Genomic DNA, 23,236 nt, shown 5'->3' with positions numbered 1-23,236 from the left:
TTGGGCTTGTACCTCATATCGGCTCATTTTGATGGAAACCCTTATAAGATCCAACTACTCCTCCCCTTACATGCACGTGGGGCATTGGAGAGAACAAGGCTGGACAGGCAGCCCCTTGCCAGTCCCTAGGGGCCCTCCTCCTAGTGGGTGTCATCCCCACATGTAGGGTGTTGACAGGGCATGAGGCTGGCCTGCCCCTTTCTCCAGTCTGAGGGGTGAGGGCCATGCCCCCACTCTGCTCTCTAGAAATGGGAAGACTGACTTCTCTCCCTTGACCCCCTGAGCTGGGCGGTTGAGAGGGTCCAGATTGTTCCAGAGGAAAGCACGGTCAGCCACACATCAGAGGACACAGTGCTCACTTTAAAGAAAGGAAGAGAGGCTGGGATTTGTCTCTGCCTTCTCCTTGATCCCCTTCTTCCCTTTCCATAGATGCACCTTCGTCCCTCCCAGGACTCGGCCTTTGTGGGCCCCCCACTTCACCCCCCTGCCATCTGCCCTCTGTCCACTGCCCTCCCCCATCCAGGATGCTGTCCAGGGTGAGGACTGGACTCTTGTCTGTCCTTCATCTCTTGAAACCAAAATAAACTAATATCAAGAGGCAGCCAGGGCTGGGTGCCAGGATGCCAAGGCCACAGGGGTGCTTATTTTAGTGGTTGATATTTCATCGCTGGGTCAGAGCTGTCCCCGGACTTGGCACTGACCCACATCTCAGCTCCCTCCTCCCCGCTTAGCTGGCGCTTCCTCTCCGCCTCTCTCTCTCTCCTTCCTGGAAGAGGTATCACTGTCATAGGAAAATGTGCTTGTGTTGGCATCCTCTTTGGGCCCTGCTAGGTGTAGGGCTCTATTAACTGCCTCTCCATCACACGCATGCACGCACACCTCTATTTATGGGAATTCAGATGAAAATAAAAAAGGAGGGAAGACTGGAAGAGATAGGCCAGGTGTGTGTGTGTGTGGCCAAGAGTCGGGCTGAGGCTGGCAGGCCAGGCTATAGCCCTCCCCAGCTCAGACCTAGAAGCTGTGTGGCTTGAATGTTAGCACAGATATTCAACACTTAATGAGCATTGACTATGCTCCAGGCACCGTTGTAGGCACTGACAACAGCAAGACTATTCTAGATGGGAGAGATAGGCAATAAACAAATGGCATAAATCTACAATAAGTAAGGGGGGGTGGTAAGTGTTACAGAGAAAAATAAAACAGGATAGGGGACTAGAGAGGGAGGGAGGCTGGGTTCTATTTACGAGCAGAAAGTAGAAGCTTCCTGGTGCCATGTGTGAGCCCTGGGGGCTTGTTTTTGAGGATCACATTCTTCTTGCTTCCCTGCAGGTTGACCAGTTGTTTGCTTTCAGCTCCAGCATCTACCCATCCCTTTTTTACCCCTTTCTGTCCTCATAAAAACACTCCCTGGAGGGCTGTTCCACAGGCCAACCTCTGGGGTCTTAAACAAAGTTGGAGACCCTGGGAGGGCTCCAGAGATCACAGAGGCCAGGGATTCTCCAATGCTCAGTGTCGTTTGTCATCAGGGACATGCAAATTAAAGCTGCAACAAGATGTCACCAAAGCCCATCAGAATGGATAATACAAAAGAAGTCGGAGCGACTGGAACTCTTATACATGGCTGATGGGAATGCAAATTGGTACAACAACTATGGAAAGCTGACAGTTTTACCAAAGTTGAACACAAGCCCATCCCATGACCCAGGGACTCCCATCTGAGGTGCATACCCAACAGAAATGGGGACATGCATACACCAAAAGACGTGTATTGGAGTGTTCATAGCCCTGTATTCCTAACTGTCCCAAACTGCCCAGATGCCCACCAGCAGTAGAACAGATAAGCTGTGGTATAGTCAGCAGGGAATATCGCATGGCTGTGAGAAGGAACACCCCAGAACATGGACGAAACTCACAATACACCACTGAATGAAAGAAGGCACCGGTGTGATGCCATTCGTATGACATTCAGAACAACCTTTACTGTTAGAGATCAGGGGAGTGGTCACCCACCCTTGGCAGGAGGAGATGGGTGCTGGTGTCAAGGTGGGGCAGAGGAGGGGTGCAAAATGGGGGGTTTCCGGGATGCTGCTAATATCCTCTCTTTGATGCAAATGCTGGGTGTCTTCTGTTTGTGAAATTCCATTGAGCTGTACACATGTGTGCACTTTTCATGTGTATATAATGTGTTAATAAAAACTTCAGGCCTCAACTCAGATGAATTCATAAGGATGTCTGCGGTAGAGGGGCGCCTGGGTGGCCCAGTCGGTTAAGCGTCCGACTCTTGATTTCAGCTCAGGTCATGATCTCAGGGTCATGAGATTGAGCCCCACGTCGGGCTCCATGCTGGGCACAGAGTCTGCTTAAGATTCTCTCTCTCCCTCTGCCTCTGTTCCTCCCCCCTACTCTCTCTCTCTAATTTCAAAAAAAATAATAATAATAATAATAACAATAAAGAATCTATAGGGTAAGGGCTCCTGGGTGGCTCAGTCATTAAGCATCTGCCTTTGGCTCAGGTCATGATCCCAGGGTTCTGGGATCGAGAGCCCCACATTGGGCTCCCTGCTCCGCGGGGAGCCTGCTTCTCCCTCTCCCACTCCCCCTGCTTGTGTTCCCTCTCTCGCTGTGTCTCTGTCAAATAAATAAATAAAATCTTGGGCGCCTGGGTGGCTCAGTCGTTAAGTGTCTGCCTTCGGCTCAGGTCATGATCCCAGGATCCTGGGATCGAGTCCCACATCGGGCTCCCTGCTCGGCGGGAAGCCTGCTTCTCCCTCTCCCACTCCCCCTGCTTATGTTCCCTCTCTCGCTGTGTCTCTCTCTGTCAAATAAATAAATAAAATCTTTAAAAATAAATAAATAAAATCTTAAAAAAAAAAAAAAAAGAATCTCTGGGGTAGAGTCAGCCCAGCCTGTTTGTTCTGGAGGGAGCTGCCTATGATGTCAACAGACAGACCAACCTGTCTTTGGCTTGGGCTTTGTGGACTTACTGCAACGTCAAGCCTCCCAACTGGGATGAATAAGGACCAGGGAAAAAGCAAACGTTCACCAATTGACTTACATAACCTTGTGGGGTTCCTTGTTCTGACCCAATATTTGGATTCCCTGGTGCATGGGGGGAGGTGGCAGGGGGGCAGCTGGCAGAGCCGTGGCTGAAAGCACTGCTTTTTATGTCAGGCAACTGTGGTTCAGATCTAAACAATTACTTATACATCGTGGGATGATGGACAAGTTCCCCAAACCCCTGAGCCTCAGTTTCCTCATCTGTGAAGCAGGGGTGATGACAGCCTGCCAGGAAGGTTGTATGAATACAGCAGGGTGATGCCATTTATTTTTTTAATTGTATTTTATTTACATTCAATTCGCTAACATATAGTGTTTCCTTAGTGTCAGAGGTAGAGGTCAGGGATTCAGTGGTTGCACGCAACACCCAGGGCTCATTTCATCCGTGCCCTCCTTACCCGTCACCCAGTTACTCCAGCTCCCCCTCCCACCGATGATGCCATTTATTAGTGGAAATGTGTCCAGCCAGCCCCTCCCCCTGCTGGCCACCCCCAGCACACTTTCTGTTCCCTGTGACTCTTTACCCACAATTTAGGCTCTGGATTTTCAAAAGCTGAGTGAAGACACAAGGCAACAGGATTTGGAGAGTGAGTTTCTCCAGCTCGCTCCACTATGAGAGGTTCGTCTGGATTGGGAGGGAGAGGTAAGGCAGAAGTCCACTTGAGAAGGGACACTGTGCCTGCCCATGGCCCACCCCTCCCAGGCCACATCTGGGGAGGGGGTCTGGACAGTGAGAGAGCAGAAGGACCTGTGCCCCACCCCTGGCTGGGAGCCCACGGAAGCAGCAGGACCCCAGGGATGCACTCCCCGGGACCCACTAGAAATTCCTCCTGCCGAGGACAACCCCCAAACAGTAAAGAGAACTGGATGGCCCCTCGATGCCCTTCCCTCATCGCCCGCCCCCCACCATGGCACAGGGGTCTGGGAGGGGCCGGGCATGAGCTAACCTTGAGGGGTCACCAACTATAGTAGCCTGGGGGGTGGGGCAGCCCCAGATGGGGCAATACAGGTGCCAGGGCCGAGTAGCTGGGAGACAGCCTGGGACTGACGGTGTCCTTCAGTCCCCAGCACCAGATCAGACGCCCAGAACTTCAACCAGAACCCAGGGTACCCTGCGTTCACTGAGATTTAGAATGTTCACTGAGGGGGAATGTTCCAAGAGACTGTAAAGGCATCCTGCCTTTGACTCTGTAAGAAATCATGCTAGGGGGTCGTAAATCCAGTATCCTCCAAGGGGAATGGGCCTTTGAAATGGAATTTTTTTTCCATTTAGAAGAAGAGACCAAGTGACATTCCCAGCCCCCTCCCTCACTCCAGCAGGTGGGGATGTAAGTGTCTGGCAGCGTGCCAGGAGCATCCTGGATACTCAGTGCCTGTGGCTGAGCATGTTGTCTCTGCCACTGGATGCTGACATCTTGTGCAATTTGATCTAGTCCAGAAACAGGGGCTTTCTTCCCTGGCCGTGTGCTGGCAGAAGGGTTCCCTCGGCTTTGTGCTGCTAAGGCTGGTGCGCGCACTAGTTTGTTTGTTTGCTTGTTTGTTCCCCTGCCTTTTGCAGCCCAGCCCCACCCCATGCATGACAGCCCGAAGCTGGATCCCTGAACCTCCAAGGCAGGCTCTGCCCCTGGGGCCTGCTCAGCCGTGTTTGCCAAGCCCGCTTACCCCAAACCCAAACACCCTTCCCTTCCACTCTCTTCTCTCTGCTCCTGTTCATCTTCTGCCTCCCCGCCTTCCCTCCATCCACCCTTCTCCCTGCCCTCTTCCCAGCCTCCCTGCCTCCCCCACCTTCCCCTCTGCTCCCCCTTCTGTCCCCGAGTCCCCCGCTGCTCTCTCCCTCTTGCTCCTCTGTCTTCCACGCTCCCCTTTTCATCCCCGGATTATCTCAGTGTCCCTCTCCCCTTGCTTCTCTGTTTTCCCCAATTCTTCTTTCTCTTCTCATGTATGCCTTCTCCCCTCTCCTCCTGCACCTCTTCCTTTCCTTCTTCCTCTCCATCACCTTTTTGCACTTCCCTCCCTTCTCCTGTCCCCTAGTGTCCCCCCCCCCCCCCCCCGTCTTCTAATCTCCCAGCTCTGGCTCCCCACCCTTTTTCCCTCTCTCTCTGTCTCTCACCCTCCCTATCTCTCTTCTCTCTCGCTCCCTCCTGGGGAGTTCCAGAAACATACCCATATATGGCCTCCATGTCAAGGATCACAAATGACGACGTCACGTGAGGGCCAGCTCTCCGAGATGCTCTCTGCCGCGAGGTCCGTAATTGACGCACCGTGGAGGGACGGAAGGCGGCAGGGCGGCCTCCTCCGGGCGATCTTCAAATAGGACATCTGAGATGCACAACATCTTATAGTTTGGCTGGCCATCACTGGTCATGCGGTGGGCCTGAAATAAACTCCCTGCTTCAAAGGAAAGCGTTTCAGAACTGCCTGGCAGAGCGGCCAGGAGCTCAGGGCCAGGGCAGAAGGAAAACTCAGGGAGCATGTTCTGAATTAAGACACCCTCAAGAAAACACCTTTTAGTACCCCTGCATTGTGTGCCCCTGTTTCAGAGCCTAACAGGTAATGCATGCTTTCGACTTTCTTACACAGACTTCAAGAAAGATTGTTTGGCTGGGACTTAACCACTGCATTGCTTGTTGGTGACTCCTTATTATCAAGACTCCTTGCTTGCGTCTCTCTCTCCTGTCTCTTGTGTAGAAAGTATGCTGGGGACTTTCACTTTGGACCTGGGGGACAGAGAATCAGCCCTATGCATGCACTTATGCATTCTGCTGGAGGACGCTCACTCAGAATATCACTCTGCTGTGCACTTCTAAACATGGAAATGGAATGGGATTATCAGTGGTGCTATTGTGGGTGCCGTGGACCTAGGGCAGTATCTGTGGGGGACAGACGGCTTTCAGAAAGGCTTTTAGGTCAGGTGGCCAGATAGCTATGTTTATGCCCGTGGGCATCGATGTCCCGTGGCATTTAGGGAGTGCCTCTGTGTGCACAGTTTCGTGGGGTGATAGAAGTCAGCTGCCAGGGGCTGTACCTGCAACTGCTTGGGGCTCGGGGGGGTGGGGGGACGCCCAATCTGCAAACAGAGACTGTGACACAATGTAAAGAATGAGATGTTCCATGAGATTTAACAGAGCACCGTGGGATTGCCGAGATGCAAGAGTACCTCGTGTGAGCGTGTGTGCGTGTGCGTGTATGAGCATGAGGACATATCCAGGGACGAGATAGCTTTTAAAAAGCTGGGTGGATGTCACCAGGCAGAGGGACAGGGAGAGGGACCTCCAGGCAGAGGGGCCGCTCCGGCAAAGGGCGACAGACACGTCAGGGTGGGTCGGGGGTGTCGGTGGGAAATGCAGAGTGGCTACAGCAAAGGGCCACGAAGGGGACAAAACTGGCGGGGAGGAGAGGGAAGCCAGAGAGAGACGCAGCTCCCACCAGGGCAGGCAAGAGGATGGAATATTTTCCGATTGTTTTTGAGCAAAGGGGGTGCAGGTGGGATCTGATTTCAGGTAGCTCCTCAGTAGCCAGGGGAATGGCCTGGAATGAGGGGGAAGAGAGGCGGCGCAAGTAGGGAGGCCAGGTAAGTGACGGAGACACGGGGCAGGCCAGAGGCCAAGCCCCCCACACAGGAAGGACAGCAAGGCTTTCCTCAAGGAAGGAAAACTCAAGGGGCGTGAGGCAGGGGTGGGGACAGCTCTGGGGCCCAGGCAGAGGCAGCTGGGGCCAGCCTAGCAGCCACAGTCCCTGCCCTCTGCAGCGGAGGCCGGGGGCGAGGCGGGGGGGCACGTCCGGGAGGGGGGCAGAATACAGGGATGAGGCAGATGCTCCCGTCCCTTCCAAAACAGTTGGATGGGTCCCGACAGCTGGTGGCGGGCCTGTTTACAGCTCAGCCTCCTCCGGGAGCTGGCATCGGCCCCCACCTGGTGCTGTTCTCATTTGCATCATCCATTCTTGCACAAACAGACCGGCTGTGAGTGCCCGGGATCCTCCGCCCCCGGGGACCTTACAATGAATAACACAGCGATTGATATCCGTGGGCGTTCACGGAGCACTGACTGTGAGCCAGGCACTGGCCCAGGGCTTCAGGTGATTTCTCTTATTGACTCTTCTCAAGGGCATCCTGACTTAGAGGTGATGGTTACTCCCATTTGCCAGATGGGAAAACTGAGTTTCGGAGAGGTTCAGGGTTTTGCCTGGAGCCAGACAGCTAGGGTGTGTTGGAGTCGGGGATCCCATCCTGGCCTCTTGGCCTCTAGTGTCCACATTCAACGCCATGGCCTCCCTGGGGCCCAGCACAGCAGTAAACAGACCCGTCCCTGGCACAGTCGGGGTGTATGTAACAAGGTTCCCGTACATTGTGGACAGGCTAGATCCAAGAGTGTTTTCCCGAAGGAGGCACAAAAATATCTCTGGACCCGCCCAGTGTCCTCCCATTTCTGAGCCACAGAGGGTCAGACTGCCCAGAGGAGATGGTTGTTCCAGGACCGGTTTGTATCGTTTTTATCCTTAGCACCTTCTCTTGGACTAATGAATACCCAGGAATATCAAGGAAGCCTTAAGAGCTTTGCAGCTGAGGGAGAGGTTTCGGAGAGGGGGTGGTGACGTCAAAGTGAACTGACTCCTAGTTTGCTTGATTTTTTAAAGAAAGGGACACAAAGCAGAGGGGTAGACAAAGAGCGAGGAAACGCAGGGCAAGCCAAGAGGTGGAGAAGATTGAAATAAAGGCAGGAGAGGAGGGAAAAAACAGAAAGGAAAAAGATTTTGGTGGGATCCCAATTTAAAGATTTCCAGCCAGCCCTGCGGTTGGGCCCAGGTGAGAGGAGCAGGGCTCGGAGGGCCCTCTTGTCCCCACTGCACCTTCCCACCATGCGGCCTGGAGTTAGAGCTTCCAGAACCTCCTGCTCCCCAGGGGCCACACTCTCCCGGTGCCCAGGACAGGGCTGGGCAAGGCTGCGCTTGGGCTGCAGAGGCTCAGAGCCGCACCAGAAGCCCTGCCCCTCTCACCCCTAACCCAGGCTGCCCACGCCAGTGCAGAGCCCGGCATTCTCTGAGCCTTGGGCAGAAACTGGGTCGGGGCCTGGAATCCGGCACCTAGACCTATAGGTGGCTGAGCCCCGCTGAGGGGCCTGGCTGCCGCAGGAGAAGGACAGGGAGATGGGCCAGGAGGGGTGTGGAGGGCCGGGCTGTGCAGGAGGTGAGAGAAGAGCCCCCCGTTTGGGAGGCTGAGGCAAAGGCTTGCTGCGGGGGTCCCTGGACCGCTGGGAGCGATTCACACGGGTTCAGGTCAGCAAGGCGCACTCACCTCCCCTTCAGATGGAGCCTCAGTCTCCCCGACCCATCCATTGGGCAGAGTCCCACCTGGGTGACCGAGGCCAGTCCCGACCCCTCTCCCGGGGGGCCTCAGCTGCCCCTCCATACGATGGGGAGAGCGCCTGTGTTGGGGGTGGGTTGGTTTAAGTGTGCTACAGGGAGCAGTTCCCCTCAGTAACTTCCAGCAATCCTGGCCCGACCTGGGAAGCCGGACTCGGGCCTGAGGAAAGCCAGGAGCTTGAAACCGGCAGCAAGGGCTCTGGGATTAGCAGAGTTGGGGGGGCCTTCTTAGAATCTTTAGCGTCTGAACAAAAGGCCCGAACTCCCAGCAGCTGTGAGGCCTGTCAGCACCACCCCACAGCAAATACCCACCATGGGGCTTTGACCTGAGCCCCTCCGGGGGTTGGGGAGGCGGCAAGCAAGGTGGCCTGGATTCCACCCCGCATCTCCTCAAGGCTGCTCACCTCTTACCCAGGGCAGAAACTTCCAGAGTGAGTGACCCCTGGCCGCTGCCCTGAATACTCATTGTCAGAGGGTTCAAAGAAAAGAGGGGCAGGCAGGCCCGTTCTCAAGCCACTGTGCCAGTTACAACTCAGTCTTCCCATCCGCACAATGGGAAGAGTCCTACCCCACCCACACCAGGTACTGAGAGGGTCAAAGGGTGCAGGGCATGAAAAAAACCACAAGCACCAGCTGTTTTTATGATTGGGATTTTATTTATTTTTACTTATTTATTTATTTTTAAATTTTATTTATTTATTTGAGAGCGAGAGAGCACGAGCGGGGGAGAGGCAGAGGCAGAGGGAGCAGCAGGCTTCCCGCTGAGCAGGGAGCCCGATGCGGGGCTCAATCCCAGGACCCTAAGATCATGACCTGAGCCGAGGGCAGACGCTCAACTGAGCCACCCAGGCCCGCCCCATGATCGGGATTTTTAAAGCAGTAGGACCCAGGAAGGGGAGAGAACATTTTAATTGTTCACAGCCACAAGCCCTCAAGCTGGAAGAGTTTCCATAGATTTTCCGGGACCCTCTGCAGCCTGGGGGAACAGCAGATCAGAGAGAGAAGTTTTGACAGAAGGTATTGAGCACTGCAAGGAGTAGGGTTGAGGACCCTGGGGGCCGAGTCCCCACTTGCAGCTGGCTGTCAGGGTTGCCTGGGGCCGAGGAGAGAGGGGAACTGTTTGAAGGTGGCAGATGGGTGGAGCGCATATTACATATATAGATGTAAGGCAGATGCGCCCGTATCCCCAAATGCCCATATACACCAAGTCCTTCTGAACACACACCCTCTGTCTCCAGTGGGACTCCGGGCCTCTCCTCAAACCCACAGAACCACAGGCCCCTGCTGTTAGTTACACGGGGTGAAGACAAGGGTCAAGTCAGACGCGGCAGCCTCTAGTCTCTTCCTTGTCAGTTTTTCCCTGGTGTGCCTCGGTTTCCTCATCTGTAGAATGGGACCAATAGCTTACCACAGATTTATCTCGTGGCTCAAACTAACAACACATGTGAGACCATAAATGAACCACAAGGGAAGGCGGTATGGTGTTTGGCAAACACCCACTGTGATCTGTGGTGACAGACGGGTCTGACGACGGTGCATCGTGTAAGAGCTAAACTGAATGGTCCGTGCTCCCCTCTCACACCTGAGAGTCACATGTGACCCTAACTGGAATACTTACTTGGCACCTACCGCATGGCCGGCACTGGTAAATGAACTAAGTGCTCACTAAGTACCCACAACCGTCATTTGTAGGTGGCCCCCTCATTCATAAACTCAAGCCCGGGACTGAGAGGAGAGTGGAGGGGTTGTAACTCCTTCCAAAGCCCGGAGGACAGCAGGTGGTGTGAGCAGGAAGGGAGGAGGGGGCAGGAGGGGCCCTGGGGAGTGGAGGATGTGGAATTAGTGGGCAGAATCCATCCTGCACCCCAGCTGCTTTGGGGAGCGCCTGGAGACCTCCCTCCCTCCCCGGCGCTGACCCCATTACTGGCCCCTGCGCCCACTCAGCAGGGCTCTGCAGGGGTCCCAGGGGGCCCCCCAGGACAGCCTGGGGTGGGAGTAACCAGCTCCCCATCGCCCAGCCAGTAGGGGGCAGAGCCAGGGTCGAACCCAGGCAGTGGGACGCCAGCGGCTGCCCCACCTGCCAGGCACGGTAATCTTCTCGATAATAGCTGTGCTTCCAAGGTTGGACTCATTCATTCATTCATTCATTCATTCAGCCAGCATTTCATACATACCTACTGTGTATCTGGCCTTGGGCTATGTCCTGGGGTCATGACACGAATGTGACACAGTCCTGCAATTTAGAAGTTCCTATATTCAGTGGGAGGATAGGTCCAGAGCAGGCTGTTAGAGCAATGGACGGAGCTCAGGATGCCTCTGACATCAGATCGGGGGGCTTCCTGGTGGAGGAGATGCTTGAACTGCATCTGGAAGAATGACTAGCCAGGTGACAGGCAAGAGGGACGGGAAGGTGGGTGAGCAGGGCTCCATCTACAAACAGCCTGAGGACGGAAGGAGATTGTCCAGGCTCACACTCCTCTCCCAGGTCCCCAGCTGAAGGGGAGCCTGGTGTGCCGGAGGATGGCTGTCAGTCCTCCTCCTTGTCCCTTGCCTTCCTGGTCATGCCCCACCATCAGTTTTCCAGTAAGACATTCCAGGAGCCACTCCTCCCACTGTAACCCCCCAAACAGCCCCAGAGACCCCACCCCACGCACAGGAGCCCAGACCTCACTGCCATTTCCCAGGCAGACCCTGGCTGTCAGCCAGCTGGGACTTGTGGGGAGGGAAAGAACTTGGGGAGGGGGGGAGAAGCCACTTTTCCAATGCTAATCCTCAGCACAGCCCTGAAAGAGCCATGTTTCTATGCCCATTTCACAGATGTAGAAACTGAGGCCCAGCTTAGAGGAGCATTGACTACAGATGGACCGGGTACTGCTCTGAGTGCTTTGCATGTGCTAACTCAAAGAATGGTCACAGTCACTGTTGTCCCATTTTACAGATGCCTCCTGGGGGGAGGGTTCCCCTGGAGGCAATGTTTGGGGCACTGCAAAGGGGGTAAGGGAGGAGCCTCTGGAGGCCCCAGGGGTTCCAAGCTGGCCTTGGACTGGCCGCCCTTGAACTCTGCTCCCCCTGCAGGCCCCTCACTTGCCTGGGCAAAGCCTCCGGCTTTCTCTGGGAAAGGGCTATTTTTTTTCTATCCCAATCAGCCTCCCAAAGGGTCCCTTGGGACTGCTGGCTGCCCCCTGCTCTCTCTCTCCGGGACTCAGGCCTAGAAGGTGGCCCAGCCCCAGGCAGAGGCCTCAGAAATCAAGCTAGGCAGCGTGCAGAGGAGGGAGACTGAGGCTGAAAGAAGCAGTTTCTCTCCCAGGATCACCACTCCTCCCTCTCACATGATATAGGCAATCTTACTATGTCCATTTAATAGATGGACAATTTGAGATTCTAGGAGATCACACAGCGAGTAACTGGCAAAGCTGTGGCTTGAACCTGGTCAAGCTGACCCCACGAGCTGCTTTATAACTGCCCCTCAGGCTGAGACCGAACAGCCCCAGCCACCACCCCCAGGAGACGGTCCCCCAACCCCCATGTCCCTGGCAGGCGTGCCTGAGCCCTTGATTCTCACACCAACCCCTCGATAGTACTTACTGGTATCTCCATTTTGCACATGTGGGAACTAAAGATACATGACTTATCCAAGGACCCTCAAAGGCTGAGGATCTCAGTGGGAAAAGCAAGAGACGTCTGGGCTCACAGCAGCGTGGGGAAGTTCGCCCTCTCCAAGGCAGAGACCCTCTCCGTCAGGGTCCCTTCAAGGTCACCACCCCCCTCACCTGTCGGTGTGCACCTTCCTCTGGGACGGCCAACAGCCTGATGTGGGCTCCATGCACAGAAGCAGGTCAGGTGGCCAGGCTGGTTGAGGATGGTGATGTTACCCCTGCCTGCTCAGAGCCCAGGTGTGTGCCAGTTACTTGGATTGTGTTCCTGGAATTCCCAGGAGGAGCACTGGGGCTCCAGATCCCAGTGTTCCAGCCCTCTGTCCTTGTGCAAACCTTTCCCTTCCCCTCCTTGAACCTTAATTGCCTCATCTGTAAAATGGGGAGCAATCACATCGGGGCATCAGGTACTTTCAGAAGGAGTGGCGGTATAGAAGAATTAATGTCAGTTCAACAGGAAAACGTTCCTACTTTCTCAAGCTGTTGTCAGGGCCATGCCATGAAATGACCGTTAGGCAGGAAAGTCTCTGGATGCCGCCAGACCCGCGGAGGAGGGCCTGGTGAGTCTGGAACTGGCTGCAGGAAACTGGCAGGTCCAGGTGACTGCGACCTGGCTCCTCCCACAGGCATCTGGTCAGGGAAGGGGCAAGGTAGCCCGGTGCTGTCCATACGCCTCTGATCAGCCCATGCCAGCCTGCTGGGCCCATGGCTGCCTGGCGGTGAGGGGTGGGAGGGGTTCCTGTCAAATGCTTACTTTACCTCTTATGCAGCCACTGCCCCAGCCACGGATGGCCTCTACAACATGGTGAAGTGGTTTGTCTCACTCCCATTTTTACTGATAAAGGAACTAAGGCCCAACAAGGGGAAGTGATTTAATCAAGGTCACGTAGCTCGTAAGTTCCAAATTGAAACTAGACCGTAGGCTCCCAACATCTGGACCTGAGACCCTTCTACTCCCACCTGGTTCCTTATTTCCCTATGACTAACGCTAAGCCCTTTGCATATGGTAGACCTCTTAAGGTGGCCAGAGGGGACTCTCAGGGACAGAGAGTTTGGGTTTTATATAGCACAAAGATAAACCAAATGTCTCACAGAGTTATAGAGGCTAAAAAACCAGAAGAGCACTTGGAAACCCAAAACTCTCTTTTTGCAAGGGGACAACTGAGGCCCAGAGAGGGATAAGGACTTGGCCAAGGTCACACAGCACTCTAGTGTCAACATGGAGACCATAACCCAGGTCTCTGTCTCTCTCCAGTGTTCTTCCCCTTGCCTCTGGCCTGGAGCAGATGCCCTCAAATGGGGGCACCACAATGGGGGCCCTGGGAAAGCCGAGCGTGTCACCTCTCACTGGGCAGAGCCCACTCCCCACCCTCCTGAAGGCCGGCCTGGGCCCACCCAGACCTCAGGCACAGGGGAGCAGGGAAGGGGGCCTGGGCCAGCTGGGCCCCTACGGGGTGGGAGGGTCAGAGGCTGTGCTCTAGGCCATCCTGACATTTAACAGATGGAAAAATCGAAGCTCAAGAGAGGAAGAGAGGTGCTCATGGTGAGTTGGTACACGAACCGAAGTCTCCTGATTCCCAGTCTTCGGCTCTTTTTACAATAAACAAAACTAATGCTGAAGTTGCTGCAAAAACAAATAACACTCCAATCAGGCACCAAGTGATTCTGAGGTCACGGTGCCCCTTCCCCTCCCCTAGTGTGGAAAACGAGCATGACCGCCTGACGTGTTGCTCTAGAAAAGCGTTCTCAGCCCTGGCTACACACTAAAATTGACAGGGAAGCCTTGAACTCCAGGGAAACCTGGAGGCTTTGAGTCCATCGGTCTAGGGTGAGATCAGGGCCTTGGTATGTTCTCAAGATTCTTGACCAGACCTGAGAATGAGGCATTAAGATGATTCTGACTGCATATAACAGCAAACTCAACCAACACTGGCTTAAACCAGAAGGATCTTCAGTCTCTACCTAATAAGCAGGCCAGGGTGGGTGCACCAGCGTTAGTTCAGCAGATCAACAATATAATAAAAGATCCAGAAGACCTATCATTCACTCTGTCAAACTCATTGTACCAGCACTGTTCCCCTCATGGTTACAAGATGGCTGCCCCTGTGCCAAGCATCCACTCCTCCAAGCTCAAAGCAGGGATGTGGACAAGGAGTGATTCTCTTCACTGCTCTCTCTTTCATTAGGACAGTTGTTCTGCTGTCAGAGAAGATGGGGGAACCGGCTGTTGGGTGGGCGGTCAAGGGGTGCAGTAAACTTTAACCAGCCCTTCTCCTCTCATGGCCTTAGGAAGAGGACCCAGGGTCAAGTCCACACAGGAACTACTGACCACAGCCCAGATGGAGAAGTTGTAGCAGCAGAACACTTCTTGGAAGACGTTCTGGAAGAGGAGGCACTTGCTCTGGGCCTTGAGGAGTGAGGAGGGATTCTGAGAGTGTAGAAAGGGAGGAGACGGGTTGGCACAGGACGAGCAAGAGCACTGGGGTGGGAGCCGCAGGTGGGTTGGGGGAAAAGTGTGTCTTCGCCTTACCTGGAAGATCAGGTGTGCGGAGGTAGAGGCTGAAGGGAGAGTGAGAGCTAGATTTGAAGGGCTGGGAGGCCTGGGCCATGGGTGCAGGTAGAGGAGGGACTTGGTGAGGCCTGCGGTGTGGGGCACGGAGGGGATGATGGGTGGGTGGGGCTGGGACACCACATGAAGGCCACCGCTGGGGTGGGCGGGAGGAAGTCCGGACCTGAGCCCGCCAGAATGGGTGCAGAGAAGCAGACAGAGGGCAGTGATGGATAACCAGGCAGACCGTGGCAGGGCACAGAATCTTCGGTCCCAGACGCCCTTGTGCTGCTAATCCACTGTCTTCACACCCACTGTCTCCTCTAGCTTTGCTTGGAAAGCCCAGATCTGCTTAATAATAACCTTGCCGCTATTTTATAGAGCAAGACTTGCTGCTCTTAGGACTGTTACCAGAATTAGAAGAGTATCTATCAAGGGCTTAGCCTGGTGTCAGGTCGCGCCCCTTGCCCCACCCCCACACAACAGGAGTCCCATCTCTCTCTACTCCTGCTTTATGATTGATCCTTCTCCAAAGTGGTGGTTCCCGGGCACCTGTGGAGCTTTTCAAAGAGGGGTAATAGCTGGGCCACACTCCCAGAGATTCTGACTTAATTGGTCTGAGGCGGGGTCCAAGCATCAATACCCTTTAGAACCTATTTTATACACTTTTTAATTATTATTTTTCTTTTTAAAATTCTTCTTCTTCTTTTTATGTAGGCACCACACCCAACGTGGGGCTTGAACTCACAACCCGGAGATCAAGAGTCACTTGCTCTTCTGACAGAGCCAGCCAGGTGCCCCTACCTTTTAAGTAGATGTGTTATTGCAGGATAATGGGCTCACAGAGGAGTGTAGAAATCATACTTGAAGAGGTTCCTGACAAAGGGAGCCAACCAATCATGGAACCACTTAGATCAAGAAAAACAGCGTGACTGGCTTCCCAGAAGTCTCCCTCATGTCTCCTCCCAGTTAGTAACCACCAAAGGTCCACCATAGTTTAGTCTGCCTGGAACTTTACAGAAATGGAATCATGTACATATGTTCTTCATTATCTGACTTCTTTTGCTCACTATGGTTGTGTGAGCTTCATCCTGCGATGAGCAGTGGTACTTTATCTGTTTCACTGGTATACACTACCGTGGGAATATACCACAACGCAGTAATCCATTCAAATGCTGATAGACATTTGGGTAGTTTCCACTTGGTTTTATCATGAGTAGCGCTGCAATGAATATTTTTGAACTTGTCTTATGGTGAACACATGTACATGGTTCTCTTGGCCAGGGAGCTAGGAGTGGAATTTTGGGGTCACAGGATGTGTTGGTTCAGCTTTAGCAAACACCGTAAATTTTCCAAAGTGGTTTTACCACTCGACACTCCTACCAGTGGTGGTGAGCATTCCTGATGCCCTACATCCTCCCCAACACTTGCTAATGCTCATCTTTTCCACTTGAGCCATTCTTTTTTTTGAGAGAGAGAGAGTGTGTGCAAGTGGGGCGGGGGAGGGGCAGAGGGAGAGGGTGAAAGAGAATCTCAGGCAGGCGCCACGCCCAGGCAGGGGCCCAATGCGGGGCTCAGTTTCATGATCCCGAGATCATGACTTGAGCCAAAATCAAGAGTCAGACGCTTAACTGACTGAGCTACCCAGGCGCCCCTCCACTTGAGCTATGCTGTTGGGTAGACAGTAATACTGTATTAGGATCTCAATTTGAGTGTTCTCGCAAACGCTTAGAAAGTCAAGCATCCCTACATTTGGTTATTGGCCACTTGGATATCCTCTTTGTGAAGTGGCTGGCCTAGCCTTTTGGGGGTCAGTTAACTAGAGCCACAAGAATGCTGAGTAGCACAGCACCCCAAATAAGCACTGATTCTCATGATCTGAGTCTGCAGGTCGCTGCAGAGGGGCTGACGTAGGCTTCAGGGTGCTGGGTCTGCTGGGTGGGGCTGCCCCAGGTCGGTTCACTCTGGGGTCTAGCTAACGGGTGGTGCCTCCAGTGGGGAGCTCTTCTCCTGGTGATGCAGAAGGGCAAGCCCCACACCCAAGCCCCTGTTAAGGGGCTGCTTTATCGTGCCCCAACGTTCATTGGCCAGAGCAAGTCACATGGCCAAGCCCACTCTCAGTGGGATAGGGAGGGGGATACCCTGCTGCCAAGGAGAGGGGAGTGAATATTTGCCAAACAAACCAAATTATAGCACTGGTATTTTGGGTATTTTTTAAATGGCCTCATGTGGTTCTCATGTCCTGCTAGGGCTATGAACCATTGACCTACAGTTACACTGCACGTCAGCCAGTCAAAACAAAAAACAGGCTTAGTTGAGGTTACTTCATTTCCTAAAACCAGTTGATTCAACCAAAGTTCATTTCTCCCTGAGGCACTTTTTTCTAAGGAAGGGAGTCCTTGGAATTCACATGGCAAATTACTGTCATGATTGATTTTAACTAGATCATGCATACTGAAGTGGCAGGCCCATGTCTGATTTATCTCCAACATTCTCAGCCCTAGCACAGCACAGAGATAAGGCGAGATGCTGGCATAGGATCTTGTTGGATAACTGGAAGGAAGGAATGTAAGCACTGTTGTGTAAGCCCCCTGAAGTCAGGGATATTTGTCCCTTGGTATTGTTGTGTCACCAGAGCTTAGAGGAGTGCAGGACACAAAGTAGGCGCTCACTAAGTAATCTCTCGGTTAACGAAGCATGCATGCATGTGTAGACAAGCTGTCTGGAATGGAAAAATGAGTGGTGGATGAGTGGATGGTTGGTTGGGTAGATAGAGGTATGGATGGATGGATGGATGGATGGATGGATGGATGGGGGGGTGAATGGATAAATGGCCAGGTAGGTGGGCAGATAGATCAGGGGATGGATAATGGTTGGATGGATGGATGATCAGGTCACTGGGTAAATGGACAGATGTGGATGGGTAAATGGGTGGATAGTAGACAGGTGGACACATGGGAGAATGAATAAATGGAGAGGAGGGTGAATGATTGGCTGGATAGTGAGAGAGGTGGGTAGATTGGTGAGTAGATGAGTGGATGGATAGATGTGTAGATGAATGGTGGCTGGGTGGTCCAAATGACAACATGAATGGATAAAAACTGATTGTGAGCTTGCCAGAGGAAAGCACAGTATTCTCTGTTGCTAAACATAACTCTTGCAAAACTGTTAGTGACCAGGATGGTTTTGGTCTCCTCACAGGGCTTTCTGATTTGCCACTTCCTCCTCCTCTCAGAGTGTCTCTTCTGGGGGCCAAGGTGAGAGGTGAGAGAGGATGACCACAGAGATCAGCGCTCGGGGCAGACAGCGTGCCATTGGGCATGAGGAATACAGCCTGTATAGCAGCCTGAGTGAGGATGAGCTGGTCCAGATGGCCATCGAGCAGAGCCTGGCTGACAAGACTCGGGGCCCAACCACTGCTGAGGCCACTGCGTCCACGTGTGTCAACCGCCAACCTGCCCATTTCTACCCATGGACCAGGTGAGCGAGGAGAGGCCAACTAGAGCACCTGTAAGGTGCAGCTCCCAAACACTGTTAACCCAAGACCAAAGTCTCCTGGTCTGTGAGGTGCATTTTTACACCTTGATGACTTACATTTGTTATCTAAACCCTTCTGAGCTCTGGTGGTGCCGAGCACTGCGGTAGGTGCTCTACCCACTTCACCTTGTTTAACCCTCTTGAGGACCTTCCAGGAGGCTCTGTGCTATATTCCCATTTTATAGACGAGGAAACTGAAGCTCAGGGCTAGTAACTAGTCGGCGGTTGCACAGCTGGTAGACGGTGTTGCAGAGATTGGAACGATCTGGTTGCAAAGTGCATGGCTTGGCTTTGTACCACTGGCTTTATGTTTGAATGCCGGGGAGCTGATGTTCCGAGTCCAAGCAGAGCTCCCAGTCCCATCTAGGCAGCCTCCCTGGGATAACAGGTCTGAGAAGCAAGTGACATCTGCCCAGCAAAGCCACCCTACCTCCTCGCTCTGGCTCCCGCATCTCAGCGTGACCTCATCATGCCAGTGGCAGGACCACCTAGGGCAGCCCTGTGTTGTGCCCAGAGAAATAGGACGCAAGCCACACCTTCAGTAACATATGCAATTTTGGATATCCTAAGAGCCACGCTAACAAGTAAAGGCAAACAGGTGAAATTAATTTAGGTCTCAAATATTGTTATTTCCACATGTCATCAATATCAAGTCTTTGGAATCCAGTGTGTATTCTGCACTCACAGAACATCTCAGTTCAGACTAGACGCATCTCAACAGCTCACTAGCCACATGTGGCCGGTGGCTACCGTCCTGGACAGCGCAGATCCAGAGGGTACCTTCTGTGTAGGAGGCGGGAGCCCAGAGAGGTAATTAAGCATTGGATCTTAAAATGCTTTTAGAAAGGAAATATATACATCTAAAAATGCTTTTGTTCATCACTGAGTCCAAGTCAAGTATGTATTTGGGGGTGGGTGGCTGAGGGAAGGGAGTTGCTGGATGAGTGTGTTCTGTGGCCTTGGGACCTGGGCCTCAACTCTCATCGTCTCCAGCCACCAGCTGACTTGCTTTGTGGCCTTGGGCAAGTCCCTTAAGCTCTCTCGGCAACACACAGACCATCTCTAATGTCCAGTCCCAGCTGACAGTGATGAAGGTGGGTGGCTGTGCATCCCAGCCCTGTCCCCTGATGATACCCACCGGGCGTTCCCCAAGTGACTTTAACCCTTGCTGAGGCTGGGCCTCCTCTGCCAGGCAGACGGGGCAAAAGCCTGGGATGCCCCACACCGAGGAGCCTCTTCTAAAAGGGAAGGCAGGTAGCCTCCTTGGGCAGCTGGAGGAAGTAGGAAGGCTCCAGGTTACTGAGTTGTCCCTGAGGGGGTCCCATTCTGGAACCCAGCCTGAGAAACAGAAGCGAGGATGCAGAGCCAAGGACTCTTCATGGCCGGTGCTCTGGGAGGCCCTGGTTCCTCTTCTGGCTGCTTCAGCCTCAGTCAGACCACAAGTTCCTCTTTCTCAGGAGGAGATCAGATAGAGAGAAGAGCATCCCCCCCACCCTGGGGCATCTGCAGCCTTCTCCCCAGTGTGGGAGCCTCCCGGGGAGTCCTGGGGACACTTACATTAACACCGAGTTGGGCTCGTGAGATCCGGGTCCTGACCTCTTCCTTCCTTTGGTGGGTGAGGAAGTAGAGACCCAACATGGGATGCAAACACTTACCAGCCTCCTGAGAAAAAAGCTCTCACAGAGAAGGAAAATGACTTACCTAGAGTCGTGCAGCCCTCACCTAAATTCCAGGCACAAGTAATGTAGGGTACGGGGTTCAACGCGCATCTTCTCACTCTGGATGTGAGCTGAAACCTCCCCGATTCAGTTCTGCCCTTCCATCTCTGGAAGAAGATGGGCCCTGCTGGGGGAGCCGATCCCTCCTCCCCCAGATGCACACTGAGGGCTTCCCATATGCCCAGCACACAGCCACTCAATTAATCCTTAAGCCACGCAACGAGGCCATTTCTGTGCCCGTTTTATGCACGTGCACTCCACGGGGCCAGAAACAGAAGCCATGTCTGCCCCCGGCTCTGAAGTTCAGACACATAACCGGCTCTGCCCATAGTGCAAAGGTCTCTTTCTGTTCCTCTCCCCCCTCCACGTGGAAGTGGGTTTGGGTCTCATTTCAGCCACCTTGTAGCCACAGAGATTGAGGGTCCCCAGCGACAAGAGACACACCAGCTCGTGCTCACGTTCCCAGATGCGGCATTTCAGAAAGTACAGGACCCGATACAGTCCTTTGTCCCTTTTATCCCCACATATCACAGTTTCCATCCAAAGACCCAGAGCAGGTTTAGGAACAGGACATCATACACATCCCAGGGGCCGTCTTAGATTTCATGTCACCTCCTCAGCAAATCCTGCCTGACCACCATCCCAGGTCAGGCAGGTCGCCCCTTTCGCTCTCTTGGCGGGGCAGTTTCCTTCATCACCCCAGCTTACAGTTTCTATGTATTTGTTTTGAGGCCTCACCCATCTTCCTTCCTGTGAAGCTTCCCGTCTACCACACAGCGCTTGGCCCTCGGCAAACACGAAATAGCTCAGTGAGTGAATAATGAGTGAATAAAGGAATGTGAATGAAGAGGCAGCAGAGTAGAGAGGAAAGAGAAGAGGGCCTGGAGGTTTGAGTCCTTCCTCTGTCACTTACTGGCTGTGTGACCTCAGGCAAGTTACTTAACCTTTCTGAGCCCCAACAGGCTTATCCTTAAAGTGGCAACAACAGAACCTTGCCTAGCCCAGCTTGCAGTGTTCTTACGCAAAGCATGTAGAATGCTGGTGCTTCCCTCACGCCCCACAGCTTCAATCGACCTCCCCCTACCTCCTCCCTGAGCACCCTGAGTGCCCACACCATGACTGCCTCTGTTTCATGGACAAGCTTTCGTGTCACTCTAGGAAGGCATTATTTGGCCTCTTGAGAGGGTCCCCAACTATACTATATGAGCTCTTTGGGGACAGGAAGCAGATATTTCTCACTTTTATATCCCTAGTGCCTGGCAAAGAGCCTGGATCACTGTAGGTGCCCAAGAATTGCTTTTAGGCAAATAAATGCATTTTGAAACCAATAAAATGCTCTACAAATATAATTTATTGTTATCTTGTGACCAAAATGGCGGCTGTAGACATAAAGGTCCACTGAGCCTTGGGGATCCTGGACATGAAAGCCAGATCAGCATCCCAGAGGAAATATAATGTGCCCTTCTAAAGCCATTTTTTCCAACTTGCTTCTCTCCCACCACAATGTAAGAGATGAAGCCGGAAACATGCATAGGGATCATCTGCCAAGCCTTGGCCCACTAACAGAGAGCTCCCTGAAAGGCAGACCCAATTTCCCATCCCATGGAGAAGGAGGGTTCATGCAGTCAGGAAATAGGGAGCCCAAGATTGCACTGATGGCGGACCAGCCAGAGTGGGCCCAGAAAGCTGGGTCTTCCCAGTCTTTAAACTTCTGAATTTTTTTAAGGTTACATTTCTAAGAAGACAAAGGAGGAAAGCATGAAGGAGGGACTTGTTTGGGTTGATGTGTGCACAGCTGCAAATAATTCAAGTTGAGCCGCCCACACCTACCATGTTCTTATGATGAGCAAGTTGCCTTCCTGGCACCTGGATGTGAATCAGGCTTACCCTTACCCTCCCCAAGTTTGCTGTCTAACGAGGGTCCCAGATGTACATAATGACCCAACAGGAAGGGCTCAGCAAAGAGGCTTGCCTCAGTTTCAGAGGGACACAGAGCAGGTCGATTCACTTAGTTGAGCAGGTGGGCTGTGCAGGATGAACAGGAGTTCACTAAGCAGGTTAGAGGAAGCAAACCTCTGAGCCTCAGTTTCCTCTTCTGCAAAAGGGAGCCAATTATGTCTCCTTCACAGAGTAGACCAGAGGATGAAAGGAAATGCTTTGTGCCGCGTACCTCTGTCACAAGGCTGGGCACATGGCAAGCACCCAACAAATCCCAGGTATGGAAGGGGAGCAGAAGTTGCTGCAGTCTGGAATTCACGTTCTCCTCTACATGGGACTCCTCTCTGGCTGGCCCAGAAAGAATGGTTTGGCCAGCAGGTGGGAGGCTGATTCCAGAGACCCGCGGGAATGGGGGTGGAGGTGGCTGGACCACGTGAGCTCTTCCTCTTTTCACCTGGGAGGCCTGGGGGCTGCTTCTCCGGGAATTTGAGGTCCTGCCACGGCACCGCACAAAACTGAGTTTACCATTTGGACTCTTACCCCTTGGAAGGCTTTTGTTTGTTTTGTTTCATTTATTTAAGTGTATCGCGTGTCTGCTGTGTGCCCAGTGCTATACTTGAGTCCTGTATTGCTGTAGGCTTAGCGTGAGGACAGGAGGAGGGGACAAATAGAAGGTGGCAGACGTGGGGCAGACTCTTGTATTCCTTAGCTGTCTCCCCCTTTAAGAGGCCTGCTTGCTTCCGGTGTTCAGCCAGGTCCAGCCCAATTTTATGCCCTTCCTGGGGCTGGCGGCTCACTGAGAAGTTAGGGGGCTTTGTCCTCGTAGCCCCACTCCCCACTGGCACCGAGCTTGACCCGTGTCTGGAGTAGGGGCCAGCTGGACTCCAGGACAGGGCTGTTGGGAGCTGGGTGACAGTGATGCACTCTCAACACCCCCCACCCCAGACCTGCCCGCCCACATGAAGGACCGGAGCCCTACCTGGGCCTCTTCTAGGGCATGACCCGCGCCCACATCCTGCCAGGTTCCTCTCACCTCTGATGACTCAGCCCCGGTGGTTTTCTCTGCTGGGAATGCCCCTGCTCAGGGCCGAGGGGGAGTGGGGCCTGCGGCCTGGACAGGACTAGGATTCGCTCCCCCTCCAGCGTGAGGCCCCACACTCAGGGCTCTGGGCACCTGCCCTACCTGCCCCTAAAGCCAAGTTAACACCCACTGCAGGGCGCCCAGGGGAGACCTTGCTCTGTCCCCACCGCCTATCCTGCGGCCTATGGCTGTCTGTGTCCTTGTTTCCCACCCCATTGGCCTTTGGACATCTGAGATTTGCATCTCAGGCGCTAGCACAAGTCTTGGGACACCCCCACTCCCCCAGCAGGGACTCGGGAGCTCTTGTTGCACGGAACTCGGTCTGTCTGCTTCCTCCTCCGCG

At 53.5% G+C, this 23,236-nt stretch overlaps 2 protein-coding genes across 11 annotated transcripts in view; one reads left to right on the top strand and one right to left on the bottom strand.

The window, feature by feature from the left end:
• Nucleotides 1–5,294, bottom strand: part of CCDC197 (coiled-coil domain containing 197) — a 30,700-nt gene extending 25,406 nt beyond the window's left edge. Inside the window, exon 1 of the mRNA XM_064571529.1 lies at nucleotides 5,221–5,294. Coding sequence (XP_064427599.1) covers nucleotides 5,221–5,237 — 17 coding nt within the window. The 5' untranslated portion in view covers nucleotides 5,238–5,294. The remainder of the gene's footprint in view (nucleotides 1–5,220) is intronic.
• The window catches only part of ASB2 (ankyrin repeat and SOCS box containing 2), a 42,894-nt gene continuing 23,285 nt past the window's right edge, over nucleotides 3,628–23,236 (top strand). The window contains exons 1-4 of one of the 10 annotated variants that reach the window (XM_064571528.1): nucleotides 3,680–3,700; nucleotides 14,361–14,463; nucleotides 15,337–15,413; nucleotides 17,821–18,099. In XM_064571528.1, coding sequence (XP_064427598.1) covers nucleotides 17,894–18,099 — 206 coding nt within the window. In that variant the 5' untranslated portion in view covers nucleotides 3,680–3,700; nucleotides 14,361–14,463; nucleotides 15,337–15,413; nucleotides 17,821–17,893. Of the gene's footprint in view, nucleotides 3,701–4,768; nucleotides 5,608–11,711; nucleotides 12,632–14,360; nucleotides 14,569–15,336; nucleotides 15,414–17,820; nucleotides 18,100–23,236 lie in introns of those variants that run through there. The other 9 variants (XM_064571525.1, XM_064571527.1, XM_054513849.2 and 6 more) reach the window with 9 other exon arrangements.

This window comes from Mirounga angustirostris, unplaced genomic scaffold, assembly GCF_029215605.1.
Source record: "Mirounga angustirostris isolate CCGP_5_RB_7025 unplaced genomic scaffold, mMirAng1.0.hap1 SCAF_9, whole genome shotgun sequence".
Taxonomy (NCBI): domain Eukaryota; kingdom Metazoa; phylum Chordata; class Mammalia; order Carnivora; family Phocidae; genus Mirounga; species Mirounga angustirostris.
This window is presented reverse-complemented; position numbering and strand designations above follow the sequence as displayed.